The sequence below is a fragment of the Acyrthosiphon pisum genome, chromosome A2, assembly GCF_005508785.2.
Source record: "Acyrthosiphon pisum isolate AL4f chromosome A2, pea_aphid_22Mar2018_4r6ur, whole genome shotgun sequence".
NCBI classification, from domain to species: domain Eukaryota; kingdom Metazoa; phylum Arthropoda; class Insecta; order Hemiptera; family Aphididae; genus Acyrthosiphon; species Acyrthosiphon pisum.
In genome coordinates this window covers 76,869,482-76,889,180 of record NC_042495.1, presented here as the reverse complement: position 1 = coordinate 76,889,180, position 19,699 = coordinate 76,869,482, and the positions used below count along the sequence as shown (strand labels likewise).

At 29.3% G+C, this 19,699-nt stretch overlaps 1 protein-coding gene across 3 annotated transcripts; it reads right to left on the bottom strand.

Annotated features, from left to right (window-relative positions):
* Positions 1 to 1,684: 1,684 nt before the first annotated feature.
* Positions 1,685 to 19,602, bottom strand: LOC100167095 (protein spinster). 3 transcript variants are annotated; one of them, XM_001945748.4, is made up of 9 exons: positions 19,210 to 19,602; positions 7,789 to 7,985; positions 7,560 to 7,711; positions 7,285 to 7,488; positions 7,074 to 7,208; positions 6,695 to 6,956; positions 5,629 to 5,727; positions 5,051 to 5,297; positions 1,685 to 2,318 (listed from the first exon to the last, which is right to left on the bottom strand). In XM_001945748.4, exons 1-9 carry the CDS (start codon positions 19,427 to 19,429, stop codon positions 2,233 to 2,235), a joined length of 1,602 nt encoding a protein of 533 aa, XP_001945783.1. In that variant the 5' UTR covers positions 19,430 to 19,602; the 3' UTR covers positions 1,685 to 2,232. The 3 variants fall into 3 exon arrangements, with proteins under 3 accessions (XP_001945783.1, XP_008179646.1, XP_008179647.1); XM_008181424.3 differs by having other exon boundaries at positions 1,808 to 2,321; positions 19,210 to 19,597; XM_008181425.2 differs by lacking the exon at positions 1,685 to 2,318 and adding an exon at positions 4,172 to 4,564.
* Positions 19,603 to 19,699: the final 97 nt, after the last annotated feature.

Sequence of the window (19,699 nt, the reverse complement as noted above, 5' to 3'; positions counted from 1 at the left end):
GATTCACTTTCCAATCATAAAAGTTACTGTGGAAGAAAATGGAAGCAGTTTTACTGTCCTAAAAGGTGATGACAGACACAAAAAAAAATAAAAAAAAAAAAAAAAAAAAACACATCATTGTAAAATCAATACATTCATCGTTCCACTCAGAATCTAAAATTGTTCAGTATTTTTCAAAAGCGCAGTGAAAAACAAAAGAAAAATTAAGGAAAAACGGGAATTTTTACACAAAATATGTTTTCGAAAATATCGATTTTGGTTTTTAGTGCAACTCTTATAAAAATTACCGTAGCATGTACCTAGGTACATGAAATTTTGATTGAATGTTTATATCAGCATTTTCTATGCTATTCATAAAATTTTCCAAATATTTTGATTTATTTTGAGCTGTTTACGGACATTTTCAATTTCTATTTTTTGTTCTATAAATATCAATAAAATATTATATGTTGGTTAAAAAAGCTTGAAAATTTAATAGAAGGTTCCTATTATATTGTTTTAAAGGCAGATGAAAAAAATTAAAAATCCAGTCACAATTTTTTTTTATAAGCATTTAAAGTTCAAATATTGACAAAATACGTTATAATAAAATAAGAATTAAATTAACGAGAAACCGAACGAATTCCTATTTATACTAAAGGATTGGAGAATTGAAACCGATTTCTATTTCGTATATAAAAGGAACGTTACCAACCAGTGGCGTCCGCGTCCCATTGCCCGTATTATTGTTACTTAAAAAAAATAAATATTTATCAAGTTTCAACTGTCATACTCAATAGTAATTAGTAAGCAAGACGTACATTTCATATACGTCTTACCAAAATAAACTAATTTTTGAAAAAACATTGTATTGTATTTGCATACCAATTTTCCTAAATTTTTCGATAAAAGTGTAAACTACTTGTGTGAAAGACCTTGAATTACATTTTCTAGTCTTAGATTATACACATTTAATATTTTATAAGTTTTGAACTACAAATTGACTGTGGTTTTGACGAAATTTAAACTTTAAATGCTTATAAAAAATAACCATGATGCCTATGTTTAGGCGGTTCAGCTATAATAAAAACTTACTATGCGTAAGTGTTATACACATTTTTAATATTTTTGACCAGATAAATAATTTTTTATTGACATTTACAGAAAAAAAAATATTTTAATTAATCAAATACAATCCGGAGTGAGGACGGCATAATGACCAAGCAATTTTAATAAATTTTCATTTTTTCCTCCAATTATCCTAAAAAGCACTGAGCATTTTCAATTTTGACCTCTAAAAGTACAATTTGCTTCCAAAATCATGCATCGGAGTTTATGATCAGAGGATTTTTTCTACCAGAAAAGTTGAGAAGTTACAAACATTTTAAAATACCTCAAATAAACGTCTGCAATTATTAGACTGGACAAAATAAAAATAAAATTGTAACTAATTTTCAAGCCCCCCCCCATTGAAAAATCCTGCGTTCGCCACTGTTACCAACACTGCACTTCTGTGACCTTTATTTATATATAATATAGGTACCTACATTTGTATATATAATTTATTATACAAATATTATACATCATCACAATTAGTGGTACCTACACTAAGACATTTTGTTCATTATTCAATCCAATTTTGTAGTACAAAGTGTAAATTAGTACGAATTATAAATACCTACTATGTTATTAAGTCGATGTTTCACACACATTTTATTTATTTCATATTAATATAAAAAAAAAAACATAATTTCTGTACAAACTTACAAAAAAAAATTTCTTACAACTATTTCACAAAATAAATTAGGTATATAATACATTTTAATACTCAGATAAATTTACCAGTGTGCGAATACAAAATTATGGCAATAAATACAAAAAACATCAACATCATTACTATTATAATTTATAACAGATTAACAAGGGCAGTTTTTTTCAGATAAATATTTTATAATAGCGGGTATAATCATATTACTTTCTATACATATGTTAAATAATTTATTTTGAATTTGCATTAGTTTACGATATTTAAAGTATCACAGATAAATATAATGTGAACATTTACATTATTATTAGGTAGGTATATGTAAGACGAATGCGTTTTTCAATTAACAAACGACACAACGACAGAGTAATACAGTGAGACATAAAATTGCAATTGTATTTAACGTAACAACAACTCAAGCAATTATTGCAGATTAAATTTACACAAAATCAAATTTATTGTCATTCTATTTATTTTTTTCATTGATTTTAGGCTACAAAACGGGGATTGGAATGACCGTGCAAACGTGTTTCGTCCACGGGATACCTGTTTTGAACAGTATCTGGTCCATAATCTGCTGAAATTAATTCACGTTGTTTAAAAGAAACAAAATGACAGTGATGTCGTAAGAAAAAAAATTGTGTGCCGAAAACAGTGAAAACCCAACAAAGCGTATTGTAAACAACCAGTAGTTAAGCGAAGATAACAATTATATAATATGTAAAACCAACCACACGTCCATACCGCACAAATTAGCAATCACCAATATTGTTAGTGTTGGATTTTATAATATTAAATTATTACTAATTAGTGTTTACTAGTTTTTACAAAATTATAGATATATATTTTAGAACAATGATGTGTTTATGATAACGAAGACAATAATTACTATAGAAAAGAAAAAAATAGGTACAACTAAAAACAATATGTTAATAATTTATCGTTTTATTGCGTCGTAGTTATTAGTAACAATATTTATTTTAATCATTTTATTAGATTTAAAACAGGCATGTGCTCCATGCATAGATATGGTAGAAGCGTACGCTTCTGTGTTCGTATAGTACAAATAAATTGGCAAGTAAGAATAAATATTACACGACATCCACTATAATAGAAATAAACAAAATTTAAATGTCTATGTTCACTATACAGTTTAACAGATAATAAAAACTGTGGTTTGCAGTAGTAGAGTGAGGTACAACTTGACATTTTTAGATGCAAGTAATAATAGTAATATTACAATATTCCATCCACCCATCCAAAATCCAAAAAATGCATTAACTGTCATATTCTTAACCTCTTCGTCGTACTAAATTATTACCCACACACGCCCTTAAAAAACTTAGAGGCGGCTAACTCTTGATACCCCCTTTGCCAATCATATCGTAAAAACAATAAGACCGCAGTTGAGAGCTAAGGGTGTACGTATTGTAGTTGCTTGGCTACCAACCAATATAGCTTGAAAAGTCGTGGTAGGTGGCGGAGTTATAGAGGAAAATACAGAAGTTCTTGAGTATGCCTATTGCTTAATAATTTTAATATAGTCAAAGATAATTCAGGTCGTATCATTGTCCTAACCACGTCATTGGGAAACACGGGAATATGAGCCTTTGAAACTTGAGCTAGAATTACAAAATATTGTTTTTTTTGCATACATAATTTTATGTATTGAAATAAAATAACTCCCACATTAATTTAATAATACTAATGTGGTAATAAGAGTCAACAGGTACAAAGAGGAGTCTTACAAAATATGATCATAATATGTCGCCTGTGACCTGTGTACACTGTACATATAAACATATTATGCATTATATTTAAAGGGTTAACGAGGCAGATGTCTTGTTGCAGGACCTTGCACCAGAACTAACTAGAACCCAGAACACCCTTAAAAATCAAACACCTGAAATTTATATAACCCGAATGACTATTTTCAAAACACCAGAATTAACCAAAACCGGAATAGTTTTTATTTGTATGTATTTATGTGGTTAGATTGATTTTGTAGTTAATTATTTGTTTAATAATAACAATGTTACGACTAGAGAAGCTAACAATTATAATTTAACAAAAAATTCTAGTAAAAATAACTAGGTATAAAAAAATATGTTTTTTCTGTACTACTTAACATCCGTATTAATTAATATTAACCCGAATAACAACTGATATTAACACCCAAACCTTTGTTTAATTCTGGTGTTTGAACACTCAAAACCCAAATAAATTATTCGGGTACTAAGCCCTGCCTTGTTGTTTTTTCAAGAAAAGTTTAATCCAGAAAGACATTAGGCATTTAAAATAACAATTTTTAAATCAAAAAGGTTGCGCCTCTTTTATTAATTGTTTTGAAATGTATGAGTATTATTCTTGGTATGATAAATAAAACATAAATTCAACTAAACACCAACCAACCATATACCCTGGTATAATATGCCCGGTTGGTAATGAAACAAATCATAAATGATCACCACTTTTCATTAACATGTATTATATAACGACTACATGAGTCACTATTAATATTATGCATATTATTTATAATGCAGGGGTTATTTACAAAAAACAAATGAAAACATGAAAGATAATATACATTAATAATATTTTCAAGTCTTATTTCATACAATAGAAACAGAGTTTTCTGATATATCGGATCAATGATATAGAAAAATTGTATTTGTATTTAAATGTTTTACTTTATTTAGAAAACTAAGTTACAGTTATTTAATATATTCAGTCAAATTAACAAAAAGTTCAATATGTTTCTATTTGCTATTTCATTAGGCATGTCACTTATAAAAATCTTTCAAGTCCGTTTGATATTACCTAGTTTTTGTTGGACGATAAAAAAATGTATTAATAATTATAATTATTAGAACACAGTATCAAAATATATCACAATAATACATTAGATATTACAAAAACATAAATACCAAAGCCACAAATTATTGTATTGTATTAAATGAGAGTATACATACAAATATAAATTATCAAGCTCATGATGTTGAGTTGTATAGAAAGAAAACACAAGAAGGATAGGAAAAAGGTGTGAGCAAGCATTAACGCAAACCAAAAAAATATAAAAATTATAATAATGCACAAAATTAACCAACGTCCATAAAAATTAAATTAAAATAAATAAATTATAAGAACACAATAACTGTAGCCATTGTAAAAATGTTAAAAAATAATTGTGTCATGTATGTTTTTAGACTAGTGATTGGGCTGAATTAGCCATTTTTTTTGCTTATAAATAATTGAGACTTAAAATACATATATACTAATTTACAATAGGAGTGTAGCTTGGCCAACCTGGAGTCTCTGTTTCTGCTAATTCCTTGTCCTTGACAATATAGGAAGCAGTAAAAAAGAAAAACATTGCTCCTAATACTTCAACAAAACTTGTAATGAACAATGCATATTGAAGACTATGGAAGTTGTTAATGTCATCTTGTTTGTCACCGCTGGAGGTTTGTAAATTATTATTGGCTAATGTCATAGAAGCCAAAAGTACTGGTATAGTCCCTTTTGCAAAGAATTTTTTTAAAATTTCTGAAATCTGACAATCAAACGTAATTTATTAAACACTAGATGGCTTAGCTAGGTGCAACTAGTTAAGCAAATTTGGAGGAGGACTTACGGACCCTGGGATTCATTAAGTTATAAGTATACAACTAAAAATGTTCATTGGTTTGTTAGTCAACGATTTCTTAAAAGGCTTATTTCTGTCTTTCTAGCCTCCATTTAATTTGAAGGGTCAGTGCAATAACAAGATCAGTAGCATCTACTAAGTTAGGTTCATGATTTTTTTTGAAAATGGAGTTGTGGCTTGTTATTGCACTGACCCCTGAATTGCACCTATTTAAGCAAAAATAATTTATAAATTTTACCACTCCAATGAGATATGGGCTACCAGCATCTCCAAATGCATGTGAAAACAAAATTTGAAATGCTTCAGCTGTTGATCGTCTAGTAGGACTGACGACATACTAAAATTCAAAACAAAAGAAATGTTAGTAAATCACGAGTTTGAACTTTAAAATATTTAGTAGGCATAGTAGATTATTAATAATATTATTATTATTATTAATAACTTTTATTGAATACATTTTTTGTTTTAAATAATTCTACATTTGTATTTTGTATTGTTATAATACATGCCCGGAGGCATTCAGTACAGAAAAATTAAATACAGAATAACAGAATATACAATAATATTAAGTGAATATGTTAGCATTCTAGTTTTATAGGATAAGGTAGGTTATACAAGGTGGTCTATTAGCATTTAAAGTTTAGATGAGCGGAGTAGACTGGTACGGGGGTCTCCTGCAAAATGTCGTCCATTACTCTGCTCTCATATAAACTTTAAATGCTTATAATTAATGAACTACTTATCCAAAATTTGATATTTATAGATTGAAATCTCCGAATAATATTCTGCTTAGGAATATGGAATTAACATTATAGGGTATGATGTCTTTCAAAAAGAATAAAACTTAAAAAATTATAATGAAAAAATGTTTGTTTTAAAATTATATAAAATTATATAAAAAGAATATTTTCAAAAAACTTAAAACTTTTCAAAGTAATGAGCTTAGAAACTTAAATTGATCACTATAAACTATTTGCAATGTCTATTATCAATGTCAATGATTAGATAATCTTTAAAAATTTAAATTTTAAATGTTGACTAGCTTTTACAGCAACTGCAAACGAATAAGAAATATGTTATGTTTTGACTTGCTACTTTTGCATAATGTATCAGTCATGTAATGTAGTAAAGTGTGTTCGGTTTTAGCTCGACAACTCTGTAGGTATACAAACACACTTTTTTATGTTTGTTATATACACTAACAAACAGGGGAGAACAGTTGGGCTTTTGCTTCACCTTATAATAATTATGTATATACACCTGTACCTAGCCATAATTTTGTTCGGCTATTTAAAAACACTTACTAATAGTATATCGGCTACAATTGACCAATTAAGATTCAGTGATACTTGACCAAAGAATATCAGAACCAGCACGAGATAATTGTATTTGTCTGCAAGCGCTAGTCCCAGAAACAGTAGTGGAGCCGATATCAGAAGCCCGACGGCGCAGATCAGCGGGTCTGCTTTAGGATAGTGCACTTTCAACCGTTGAGCCATGTATGAGCCTAAAGGCACGCCGATAAGACCGGCAGCCATAGCTATTATTCCAAAGTTCAGTGATACGCTAGAAATACAACGACAAAAGATTTTAGTAATTATTTTACAAAATGTAGATAAATCGCACTCGTATTATATACGTTGATAAAATGGTAATCATAACCCATCTCTATAATAGTTCTACCTGTTTATGGTCACGTCTTCGTAACCTTTTTGCATTTTAAGTCCTGACCACATAATTTGGGGACCCCACCAGGCCAAAGAACCTGTGACAAAAGCCACGCAAGTGAATCCGGCAGTGGATAACATAAAACTCCGACTGGTAACAAAACGATTAAATGATGTAGGCATGTATACACAAAAATAAACAATCAAGTGTATATAGAAACACCTACTTCCGACACAATAATTGTATGTCCTCAGACCAAGACGTTGTGGTCAAGTGAGAATATCCTTCGCTCTGACCTCGTTCGGGTTCTTCCATAACGAACATAATCAAGAGGACGGCCAACATGCCGAGCAGCGGCGTGACGCGCAATCCCCAGTGCCAAGAACCGAGAATCCTAGCAGTTACTGAGCCGACAATATAGCCCAAACCACTAAAATAAAAAAATAAAAAAATAATGAGCTTTATTTGGCCAGAATTGAAACATTGCGAGTTCAGATATACCTTCCCACGGGTATGGCGAAATAAAATAGAGCCAACATTTTCGACCTCACGTCCTTAACGAACATATCACTTATAATTGTAGGCGCAATAGTCGAATAACTAGCTTCACCGACACCCACCAAACTCCGGAAGAACAAAAATAAATAATATTCCTGTGAACAAATTTTGCTGTAAAAATTATTTGAAAAAAAAACAACAAACTTTTATAGTTTAATCTAATAAAACTTACGTTCATATAAGAACCGACAAATGTAGTTAATGACCACAGAAACACGCCAAAAGCCATTATGTATTTTCTGTTGTATCTATCTCCTAGATAGCCAAAGACCGGAGCGCATATCATGTAACTTATGACAAATGCGGTTTGCAATAGGCCACCTTTGTCGTCTCCGATTTTAAATTGGTGTTGAATATCGACTAGAATACCTAGAAATATAGTTAAGAGGTAATATATTAAAATATTATTCATCCGAAATTATTTGATTAAATAGTAAACAATACATTGCGATGTGATCGACTATTTTATGAAATCTACTTATGTGGTATGCACTACACGAGTTATAATAATATTATTTAAAAAATCTAAACGTATACATAATACATCATTTTTACAATTATATCGTGTTTTAAATACAAATTATTCAAAATATTCGATACTCAAAACGAAGGAAACAATACATCAATACATCATGATTCATGATCTATGAATGGATATTGATTTGATATAATGATACGTATACGCGTATCGACGTAATTAGTAACCAATTATGTGGCGAGCAATTTTTTAGGATAGCGTAATTAATTAATAATTACCTATAATATTGTAATTGCTATTGGTATGTCGTATGTATATGCCCTACATCCACAAACGCGAGATGATCGTAGTATAAATTATTTCGTGATGGTATTTTATAGTATAATTAGTATAAATATACTGGGTGGGCACTTCTAAAACGATGCGACGAATAATTAAACAATACGACCAAGACACCAGGAGACACGATATAATAATGCAGTTCTATGACCCGAAATACGGTTTGTAGACATAATATTGTACAGCAGTCATGGTTAATAAAATAAAATTGTATACGGTTATACAAGGGCGATCAGAGAGAAAGAGAGCGAGAGAAAAATTACGTATAATACGAACAATTAATGCGCTGCTACTGCTTTCTTTCGTATGTTCAAACCTCGGGATCTCTCAATATTATGCTCCTGTCCATATTGTATAATGGTGGCATATGAATGTGGCATTATCTTATTTATTAACGTCGTCTATATAGACGGAGCGAGTAACGTCGGACACTTCCGGGGATTCTCCAGCAATAGACGCGGCGTGTACAATAACATTTTCCTCGTGGTGCACGCCATGGAGAAGAACAGATGGCCCCGACGGGTATAGTGATTTATGATATATTATTATTAACATTAACAATGATGAAACTCGTATAATAAGCGTAATGTACTTTTTTTCTGGACGGATGAAGCCCAAACAAACACGAATCATCGTAATAATGCGTATACAATAAGGACGACTATTATTATAGGCTAAAGCATCATAATAGATAGTATAAATGTATAATATATTATTATAATTTATACTATGATACGTCGTGTGTACAGCCGACAGGGTGTATATCTTCCGACGCAATGCAATAAGCCACTAATAACTAATAATATTATAATCCTATAATGATGATGATTCAACGTTTCAATGTCATAAAAGTAAAACATTTAATTTTGTACAGAAAATATTATTATTACAGTACTTTAGTTTCTCTGCCAAAGTATAGTGGTTGGTGGTGAAGGCTTGCAAAATACTCTATTTCAGATATTCACATGATTAATCGCTTGAAGGCACTAAGAGCTTTTTAACTTTACTCACTTCCCTTTATCGTTACGTTTACAAAAATATGATTTTTATATAATACCTATTATACGATTTCTTTTTCACACACCCACTTGAAAAATTTACAGTGTGAAAAAGGTATACCTACTAAACTTGACTTACTATAAATATAAAATGATTACCTAATGAATATGATAAAATAAAATCAAGCAAGGAGCGTTGATATTTTGTCGAGAAAGGAGAAAAAAATTAGGTAATTCACTACGAATAACTGATGAAATAAGTTTATAGAATCACATACAAAATAAAAATATAAAAACCATAGTATGACCTTAGAAATAATTGCATTACGTATATTTGTGTGTAAATAATTTCAGGTTATAAATATACATACAGACAGAAGACTGCATTATATATTTTATTATTTAATGGGTGGTGGTAAATATGTATTCACCATTTGCTAAAGACGATAACGTCATTATTATGACAGTATTCTGTATTCTGTACACCAAAACCGAGAAGGAAAATATGATATTTTTTTATGTACTTACCTATTGAAGTTCGTAAGATTAAATGTAAAATTAAAATTTTCCTGAGTTTCCTCATACCAAACAATAGAGATTATACTATTTTAAATCTATTTCTCATCAAGTGAGTTAGCAATCCGTTTAATAATTGTAAATTATTAGTAATTAATATACCTAAATATGTAAAACCAAAACATATTTTAAAGAAAAGTTTAAGTACTTAAAATTCAAACTTTTGTTCTGATAATCTCATGAGTAAGTATAATTTTGTGATTTAAATCAAAGAAATGCTGTACTATAAACAATAATAATAATAAAAATAAATATTTTTAATTAAAATTAAAACAATTTATTAGCTATTATACGTAATACTGCATATTATGCAAAAATATTAATAGCTAATATTTGAGATAACATAATCATTGATATTAGAATAACAATATCAAAATATTAATGATGGTACGCATTGACTACGCAGTGCAGATTCTACCGCTTTGAATTTATTAACACATATTGGTATGAAACATTTTAATTACAATCAAACAAAAAATAACTTGTTTTTCTTCAAAAACTTAAGAGTTAAAATATGAATATAATATAAGATACAATATATTTTTTTTTAAATTTCTTTATTAATATTTTTTTTTTTATTTAATAATTTTTATTAATGCCGTGAAAATGTATTGGATTTTGAGAATTATTGAACAAGTGTCCAACAAAAATTGCCAAGAAAGTTATTTTGAATATAATAAATATACACGAAGAAAAATATTGGTGATATTTGTAGAGAAATCCAAACATATTATGATACATAGTAATTTATTAATAAAAAGCTTTAATTTTTGAATGCAAAATAAAATACGACTCGTGCGTGGTGCATCAGTACAACAGTGTAGGGCTTGGGTAGTAGGTAAATATATAGAACAAGGTAAAAATATGATAAATAATTGTCAGGCGATTTTTTAAGATTTTGAGCGGAGAATATATGTGCAGATTTTACGACAGTGTGTTGTTGCTTTTTTGTCTGTATATACGATAATTATAATAAAATATGATTCTATTTTCAACTTAACTAAGTATGGTATAAAATTAAATAAATACAAGCATTTTTTGACAAAACCAGCTTTCAACAAAATCGATTTTATTTTTTGGTTTAACTCAAAAATCTATAACCTTAGATGCAGATACTTGACATTTTTGCCTAATGTTTTTATTAGCATTTTCTATGCATGATACAATTCTCAAATTATTTTTACTTTTTTAATAAACATTTGACTTTTTCGATTTATTTATGTTTATTTTTCTAAAACCATCGATAAAAAAATCGGTCAAAAAGTTTGAAAATGGAATACAAGGTTTCTCATAAGTAGTTCCAGTTGGAAATGAAAAATATAAAAAATTGATTTTTTTATAGAGATATTTGAAATTAAAATTAGGATGAATAACGAAGACAACAGAAATATTTCTCGTAGGAATTTGAGACGTGTAGGTACATATTATTATTATATTGAGTATACAATTACATTTTCATATTTAGATTAATTTTATACTTATATGTTATTGCCTATTTTTTTTTTTTTTTTTTGCCTTTATTCATTATTGGTTATACCGTACTACACTATACTACTAATAGTAAAATAAATTACAATAGTAAATTAAATAATAGGAATATATTTATTATTTATATTATAATAGGCTCTGAATCGTTTTTCGTATGCAATGTTTTATTTTTGGTTCAGATTCAATATAATATTGACCTACTCAATGACTATGACAATGTAGTTATACTCGACTCCTACTGTACAGCAAAGCAGTTACCGACTTTCCCCTTTTTTATACCTTATAGTTTGTACAATAATCGTACTGAACCTATAAAATAAAAATTATGGTTTAATGTTTATTTTACGCAAGTTTCATCATGTGGATGTATGGTAAAAAACTAGGTATATACTACTGATATTTAATAATAATTATTAAATAACCTATAATTTAATTTTTGCTAATAGTTAAATGAATAGAAAACAATCTTTGTAAACTAAATGTAAATGTCACGTCGACACGGCATATTTATAAAAAAGATAAAAATATTATATAACATGCACCAACTCAGACATGTCGACTTGAATAGGTGTTCAATGTTATGATTATTTTAAAAAAGAACATTGTACTCGTTCCAACAATACTAATGAACTTTGGCATTTATACACGTATATAAAAATACATTCGAGGTGTTCTCTTTTATGGTTTCAAATGCTTTAACAGTTATTGAACAAAATTACAAACTATTTATTATAACCTTCATCGTCATTAGATACTTATAGACATATAAATTTGGAAAATTAGAACTGTATTAGTTCGAAAACAATCTTAAAGTTTCATAATAATTTTCTAAAATCGTCACTGTTAGTAAGTATTCATATTGTTTGTTTATTAATTTTATTATTCATTACAATTAATTAATATGCTTATTTTTATTATTATTATAATAATAATAATTTAACTATAGGCGGAGATCGAGAGGGGGACTTAAAGGAGCTTAGTCCCCTTAAAAATAATTTATTTGAAGTTAAAGCCCCACTAAAAATTAGAAAATAAGCAATATCGTACAGATATTAAGTAAAATTTTTTCACTAAATATGTTTTATTATACCTATTCATTTATTATATGTGGAAACCATGTAATATATTTTTTTTTATTAATATACCGCGATTGCCGACCAATAACCAATGCAATAATGTAATATTATATTTTAATTGTGTTTATAATTGTATTTAATTATTGTACACTTGTGATTTGTACCTATTGTATAATTGTATCCATTATATCATTTTATGAATAAAATTATGTAGGCGAAACTGGGTAAGACGTAAAATGGGACAATCTTATTTTGTCCACATTTGTATTTTGTAATACAATTACTTTTTTGATATTTTTAATTTCAAGTTTTTCTTATTAAATATTCTTTTAACCCTATTTTCAACACATTCAACCAATTTTTCACACAATTCGTCATGTAACAGTTAGTTTGATAGGGGTATATAGGGATCCCGATCTGTTTGCTATTAATTTGTTGAGCCCCCCTCTATATTTTATAGAATCTCCGACTATAAATATAACAATATAATTATATAGATTATTTAAATTTTAGACTTTAATTTATAGTCATAATCATCCGGTTAACCATTTAACCAATGGGTCTAACGAGTCCTTCGTTGATACTAAACAAAACATATCCTTTGGATTTGTACCTCCTTTCTAAATACACAATATATACGCAGCCAATTATTATTAATTAAAAACAAAATTCATTAAAAAAGAGCGAAGAGGCATTTAATTTATAAATATAGAATATATAAAATATATTATTAAATAATTATTATTTTGTATGTATATAATATGGTTAGATCGGTTTGTTCATACTTTCATGTAACTAAAATGGATTAAGGCATTATTCTCGAATTAAAATAACAGATCATGAAAAATATACAGCGTGTACAAAAATATATTTATATTTTTATATATTTTGTACAACAGAGATGGTTTTATAGTTTCCATAGTGAAAATATTGCACCTCGACAATCATAATATTATGTATATATTTATAGACTTTAGTCTTTCACTAAATATTACATATAATAATTCATTATAATTTAATAATTTATACTGTAAACTGTATAAATTACCTATACAATTAATATACAATACCTACTTATAAAGTTATGACTTATAACTAAACTATGTTGTACCTAGGTATCAATTATGTGTTGGCATGACAACGAAATATTGGACACACTTATGAATTAGGGGGACATTTGGTGTTACACAAGTTTATGTTTCAAGTTATTGCATAGTTGGAAATCTATTTTTGACAATTTTAATTCAATGGCATAAAAAAGTATCTAATTATCATTATATTATTATTATTATTATTACCCGGGAATTATAGAAACACAATATTATATTAATCAATATAGTTATATCTACTAAAAGTTACTAAAACTTAAATAAGACTCTTTGTATAATATAGGTAGTATTAAAGTATTGATAACACATGTAAATAATTACTTTTACATTCACATAATATAATCGCACTTGATTTCTCATGTGAAATAATAGAATACAATCGTCAATCAATAACCTTATGTAGTTATGTCAGACATGTAAAAGGTATATATTATATATGATAAGGTATATAATATCATCGCAATCATTAAGTAAAATTCGACTACAATGTATATACTACACATGTACTTACAGTTTATTATATGTACCTATACTCGTATATTACCTATAAACATTTCAAAAAAATATTATTCATTATTAGATGTATATTAATTGATGTAAAATTATCATAATAGGTATGCTAGTTTATATTTGATTAATTCTGTGAGCATTATCTTGGTTATGCTGAACCGCAAATTTAATATGTTGCTCGTATATACGAACGTGTGACATACATGTGAGCGTGAGGACTATGGCGTTAAAATCACAAAAAAATTAAATCATAAATTTAAACATTAAAATCACAAAAAAATTAAATTTAAACACAACCACAGAACTTTGGACCATTCAATTAGAAACTACACACCTAATATAATAATATTATGATCATCGAGGTAAGTTAGAAATTATTGGATTTGCCAATTAGGTATAGAATATATTAAATACAAGGTTGGGTATTTTTTAATCGAATTGTAAATCAATTTTATTATATTATAAGGCAGTGTTTCCCAAACTTTTTGCAATGGAGGAGACCCATAAATTTAATCTTTATTGGGTACGCGACCCCCTGCTAAAAAAAATCAAGTAGGTATGCCATAAATAAATAATACTTTTATTATTATTAATTTTATCATTGAATTTTTATAAAATACAGTACTTGACAATAAATACATAATATATAAATAAAATAAATTATAATAAAATACAAAAATACTAAAATAAGCGTAATTTTAACCGCGACCCATCAAAAAAATTTCGCGACGCACTATAATGGTCGCGACCCATGGTTTGGGAAACGCTGTTATAAAGTATTATATTTGCCGGAGTTAGGACTATGAATTTAACTATCTAACGTACCAATATATGCATACTAATAGGAAATTTTTGTCGAATATGAAACCTGTTTTAAGTTACCGCCATCTTAAGAATAAAAAAATACTGGTTTTTGGAACAAATATATTTATTTTTTTACTTACACAATTATTAAAAAGAATTGAAAAAGTCTTTTTTATTTTGAATGTGACGTCACCGTTGGGAGCGGTAAAATACGTTAAGTCTAACATTTGGATGGTGGCTTTTACTTTCCATATTAGTTAAGTAGTACATTAGTATGGTTCTATGAGATTCACTTTCATTTTAGGCGATAAGCGGAGTTGTAATAACTCTTCTAGTTTCCAAATATTCCCAAAATTCTCGAAAATAATAGCATGTCTAGAAAATCCTAATATAAATATTTTATGAAAAATTGAAGTCCCTACGGAAATTCATTTTTGAATTGCAATGAAAAAAACAATATTGATTCTAACGTTAACTGTTTTGCATAAGAATGCGTGAAAAATCGGTTCTTCTGCGCATTCCACGCGACACTTAGGTAGTAGAACTCGATGGCAGGGTGTTCAGTGTTGATGCGCAGAATCGGTGTGGTCTCTTGCTGGGCAGAGTTAGGTACTTGACTGCAGTGCAGGGCAGTGGTGGTTTCAGGAATTTTCAATGGAGGGAGTTGTGCCAGTTGTGGATAATTTCTAGAAACATGCGTAGGGGGGTTATCGGCGCACAAACAATATGGCTAAATGGGGGAGGGGGTTAAACCCCGTTAGTACGAACATGCTTGATTGAATGACAAACTTAATTTTAAAACTTTTCCCAGCTTGGTGACGACAATATTATAGACGAATACGTTCATTGATTTCCAGTTCTCACGAGAAATATTAGACTGAACTACTGCATCGGCAAGCACGTACTTCGGAGGGGGGCAGGTGTACCTCGTTGTCAGGGAGGAAAATGTTTTTCTGCGGAACAACATTATGTATAACAAAGTTATATCTTACAGATTTACTGCTCTATAGATTCTGATCATAGCGATAAAATGAATCGGTTATGTGCTTTTTATGTGTCTGAACTCTGAAGACACCTTTCATATTAGATTAATCCAGTGTTGGTTAGGTCTGTCTGGCGATTGCCGGAAGCCTATAGCCAAATGTGAAATGTATAATTAAATCACTTATGAGTCGCAACTAGGATATTTCAAATTACTTTTGAATTAATGTTAGTTTAGTTTATTAATACTTTAAGAGGTTTATTCAACACATTTTGCATATCATTCCAATACATGTTCATACTTCCATGCACACAATTAATTAAAGTACAAGCAAACATTTTTTAAACTTATTAAGCAAACTTGATAAGCTAATCATACCTGTAAGTATTCTTTAATTTGCCTGTTTGTGAAAGAAGATACATTATAAACAAAGATAACATTTTTAATGTTTTCCAGCAATGAATTAAAACTATTTTTAATGATTTAGGTATAATATTTAAATTAATATTATTTATGTTTATTGAATTTTTATCTACAATAAGTTATATTATTTTTTGTCACACCTACACCGAAAGCTTAGATTTCGACGACGGATGGAGCGTTAGGAAGGAAACTTTTTCCGTCCAGCGGGCGGTAAAGTGGAAATCTCTAAAGGCTCTGTCAAACAGAACGCGTTAAAACACGCGTTAAAGCGGTAAACGGCTCATAGGCGTGGTGCTTTCACGCGCGTGAAAACGCCACGTTGTAACAAATTACAAAATCACGCGACGTGAAAATAACGCTTTCTGTTTGACAGAGCCATAAAAGTGCCGGGCGGTAAATTGGAAATCCCCGAGTGCTGAGACTATCCTTTGCACAACCAGACACTGATCGATGAACGCAGAGGCGTGTTAAAAAATAGTAGGTATGTGTGGCTTGTGTAAGACGTCAATTTCAGTCTTAGCCCAAGACTCTTGGGTGAAATGGGACCCTCGCCGTACACGTCTGAAATATCTCACTTCACGATATTCCTCCTTGCCACACAATATTGGTACTATTCTATTTTATGCAATGAAAATAAAAGTATGTAAAAAAATTCTAGTGGCTACTAATCAAAAAAAGGTAAAAGCAGAAATTATTGCGCAAAACCAGTTTTGCTAAGATCAAATCTAATCTGTTTTTTCATTGTAATTCATAAGTTAAATACTGTAGGCTTCAATTTTTTCAAAAAATACCTATTTATATTAGAGTTTTCTAGATCTGTTAACATTTTCAAAATATTTTTCACCATTTATAGAAATATTAGAATTATTATAGTTTTTATTCAATAAATATTAATCAATATTTTTCAAAAATGTAATCATTTAAAACTAGATTCTTTAAAAGTTTCACTAGAAGCAAACAATAAATTAATGATAAAAATGTTTAACTTTAAAGCAACGGCGGACTTGCCCAAGTAACGTGTGTGTGATAATCGCCTGGAATGTTGAAAAATTATTTTTGGATTTTATTATTAGTCCAGCATTTGGACGAATTTTCTGTTTCCCAATTGCCATTTTTTTTCCATTTTGACCATGCTTATAAGAACCCTCCGTCCCCAATATTATTTCCTATACAGGTGCCAGGTTATATGGAATATAATTTAAAATGAGTAGAAATAATATTTAAGTTTCATAGTGTATATAATTATAGAAAACAATTTAATTTTCTAATATTTATGAGCACATGCTTACTCTACATTTTTTAATAAAATAATGAACTATAATATTATTAGGTAATGCAAATTTGTACCTGGTACCTACGATAAATTTTTTTTTGATGTTCCAAACATTCTTGATTTATTTTATAAATTCTATTTTCATGATTTGTTCTATGAGTCAGTACTCAATTTTTACTTACCAGATTAATTGTGTTTGAAATAAGTAACTCTTTAAAATTTCTTAATTTTGTCTTATTTATTGAATCTACAGGAGTCATAAAATGTATTCAAGTATCCAGCATAATATAAGGATAGGTATGTTATCGGTCCTAGTTACACAATATTACAGCTGGTAGGTGCTTTACCTAATGATGTTTTCTTATGTTATAGCATCGTGTTAGTATTACAATTATTATTTTTCATAAGGAATGTGGGTTATTGAGAAATTTACCACAATATACCAGAGGAGTGCACACATATTTTCAATGGGAGGAGTTGCATTAAGAAACTATGTATCTATATATGCGTATTGTAAAAAATATACCAAGAGGGTGTGAACCCTCCCCCCTCCCTTGTGTGTATGCCACTGTAATCTAGCCTATTATTAATATACAAAGATGTAACGAATTCATCAATTTGTTGTATTATTTAAATTTGTATTAGTAATTAATAAGTGTTAAACAATAATTTTAAATTTCGGTTTCAAGTACCTATTATCTTATAATTATTATGATTTATGAATCATCTTTTTTCAATCTATTGTCAAAAAGTTAATAATTATTTTATTGTCATTTATTAATAGTTAAATTCATTACCTATAGGTAATATATATTACGTTAAATATCGGAGAGTTTTGGTAATATGTAATTTTATGGTCTTGTTGTAAAAAGGTTTTTATGTTTAAATTTTAAAACATAAAATGTGTAAACAGGGAGATAAAATGCATTAAATATTTATGAAAAAAGTGAGCGGTAGTAAAGATGACAGCAATAAAACAAGTTAAAATGTTTTTAAATTGTTAAGTTATTATGTTTTGAATACCCGATTGTAGTGCCGCCATAGGCCACACACATTGTTATAAAAATATAGCTGTTCAAAACTATTTTAATGTTATAATGTTATCGGGTCACGTAAATACATTACATTTTAGTCTATTTTTAATCACAGTGATTTTCTTTTCTTTCAATTTCAGTTGTTTGAAACAATTCTTATAATATTGATAAAGTAGGAGGCGAATATAGTAAATAATGACTAACACCAGTAGCTACTGGTCTACTAGGTAGTGTTAGGTCCAAGTGAATGAAATCCCATCAATAACTGTCGTAGACAGTGGTTGGATGCATATATATAATATATTTATATTTCACCGAGATGTCGATAACTATTTATTTTCAGATTTAACGGGGTACAGTCGAAAAGAAAACAACGATTGGAGTCGCAAATATATTATCATAAAATTATAAGGGATAGTTATCGCAAAAAGGCCATCATCGAACTTTCATCGTTTCGAGAGGAGAGTAGATCGGGCGAGTTGATAAGAATTAATTCCCATTACCTGCGATTGTGTACCGGTCCATGTAGTTTATTAAGTTGACAAAGCACAGTATAACGACTGTGATTTTCTGTCTGCCGGTGATCGGCGAGCGACCACCTGCCGTCTCGTCATTCATTAGATGCTGTTGAGAATTGTTGTTGGGCGCCGAGGACGGTTCAGCGTTCATTATCTGCAGTACGTTTTTGACGGTGCTATTGCTATGGAGCACTTGAGTCGGCATCACATCGATGGAACTACTCCGATCCTACCAAGCCACTACGGTCATCGCTGGGCAACAGATCTTCCGTTCGGAAGTCATTGCAAGGGAGTAACGTCTTACAGAGCAAACAGACGCGAAGCGGATAACGACTGACTTCGAACTGGCGGCGATAAGTCGAGCTCGGGCACAAATGATGACGACTTGACAACCCATGCCTGTTTGTTGTGAAACGTGCAACGTCACCTGTGACCCGATTGCGTTTGACAGGCTGACCACCCTCCAATCGACGAC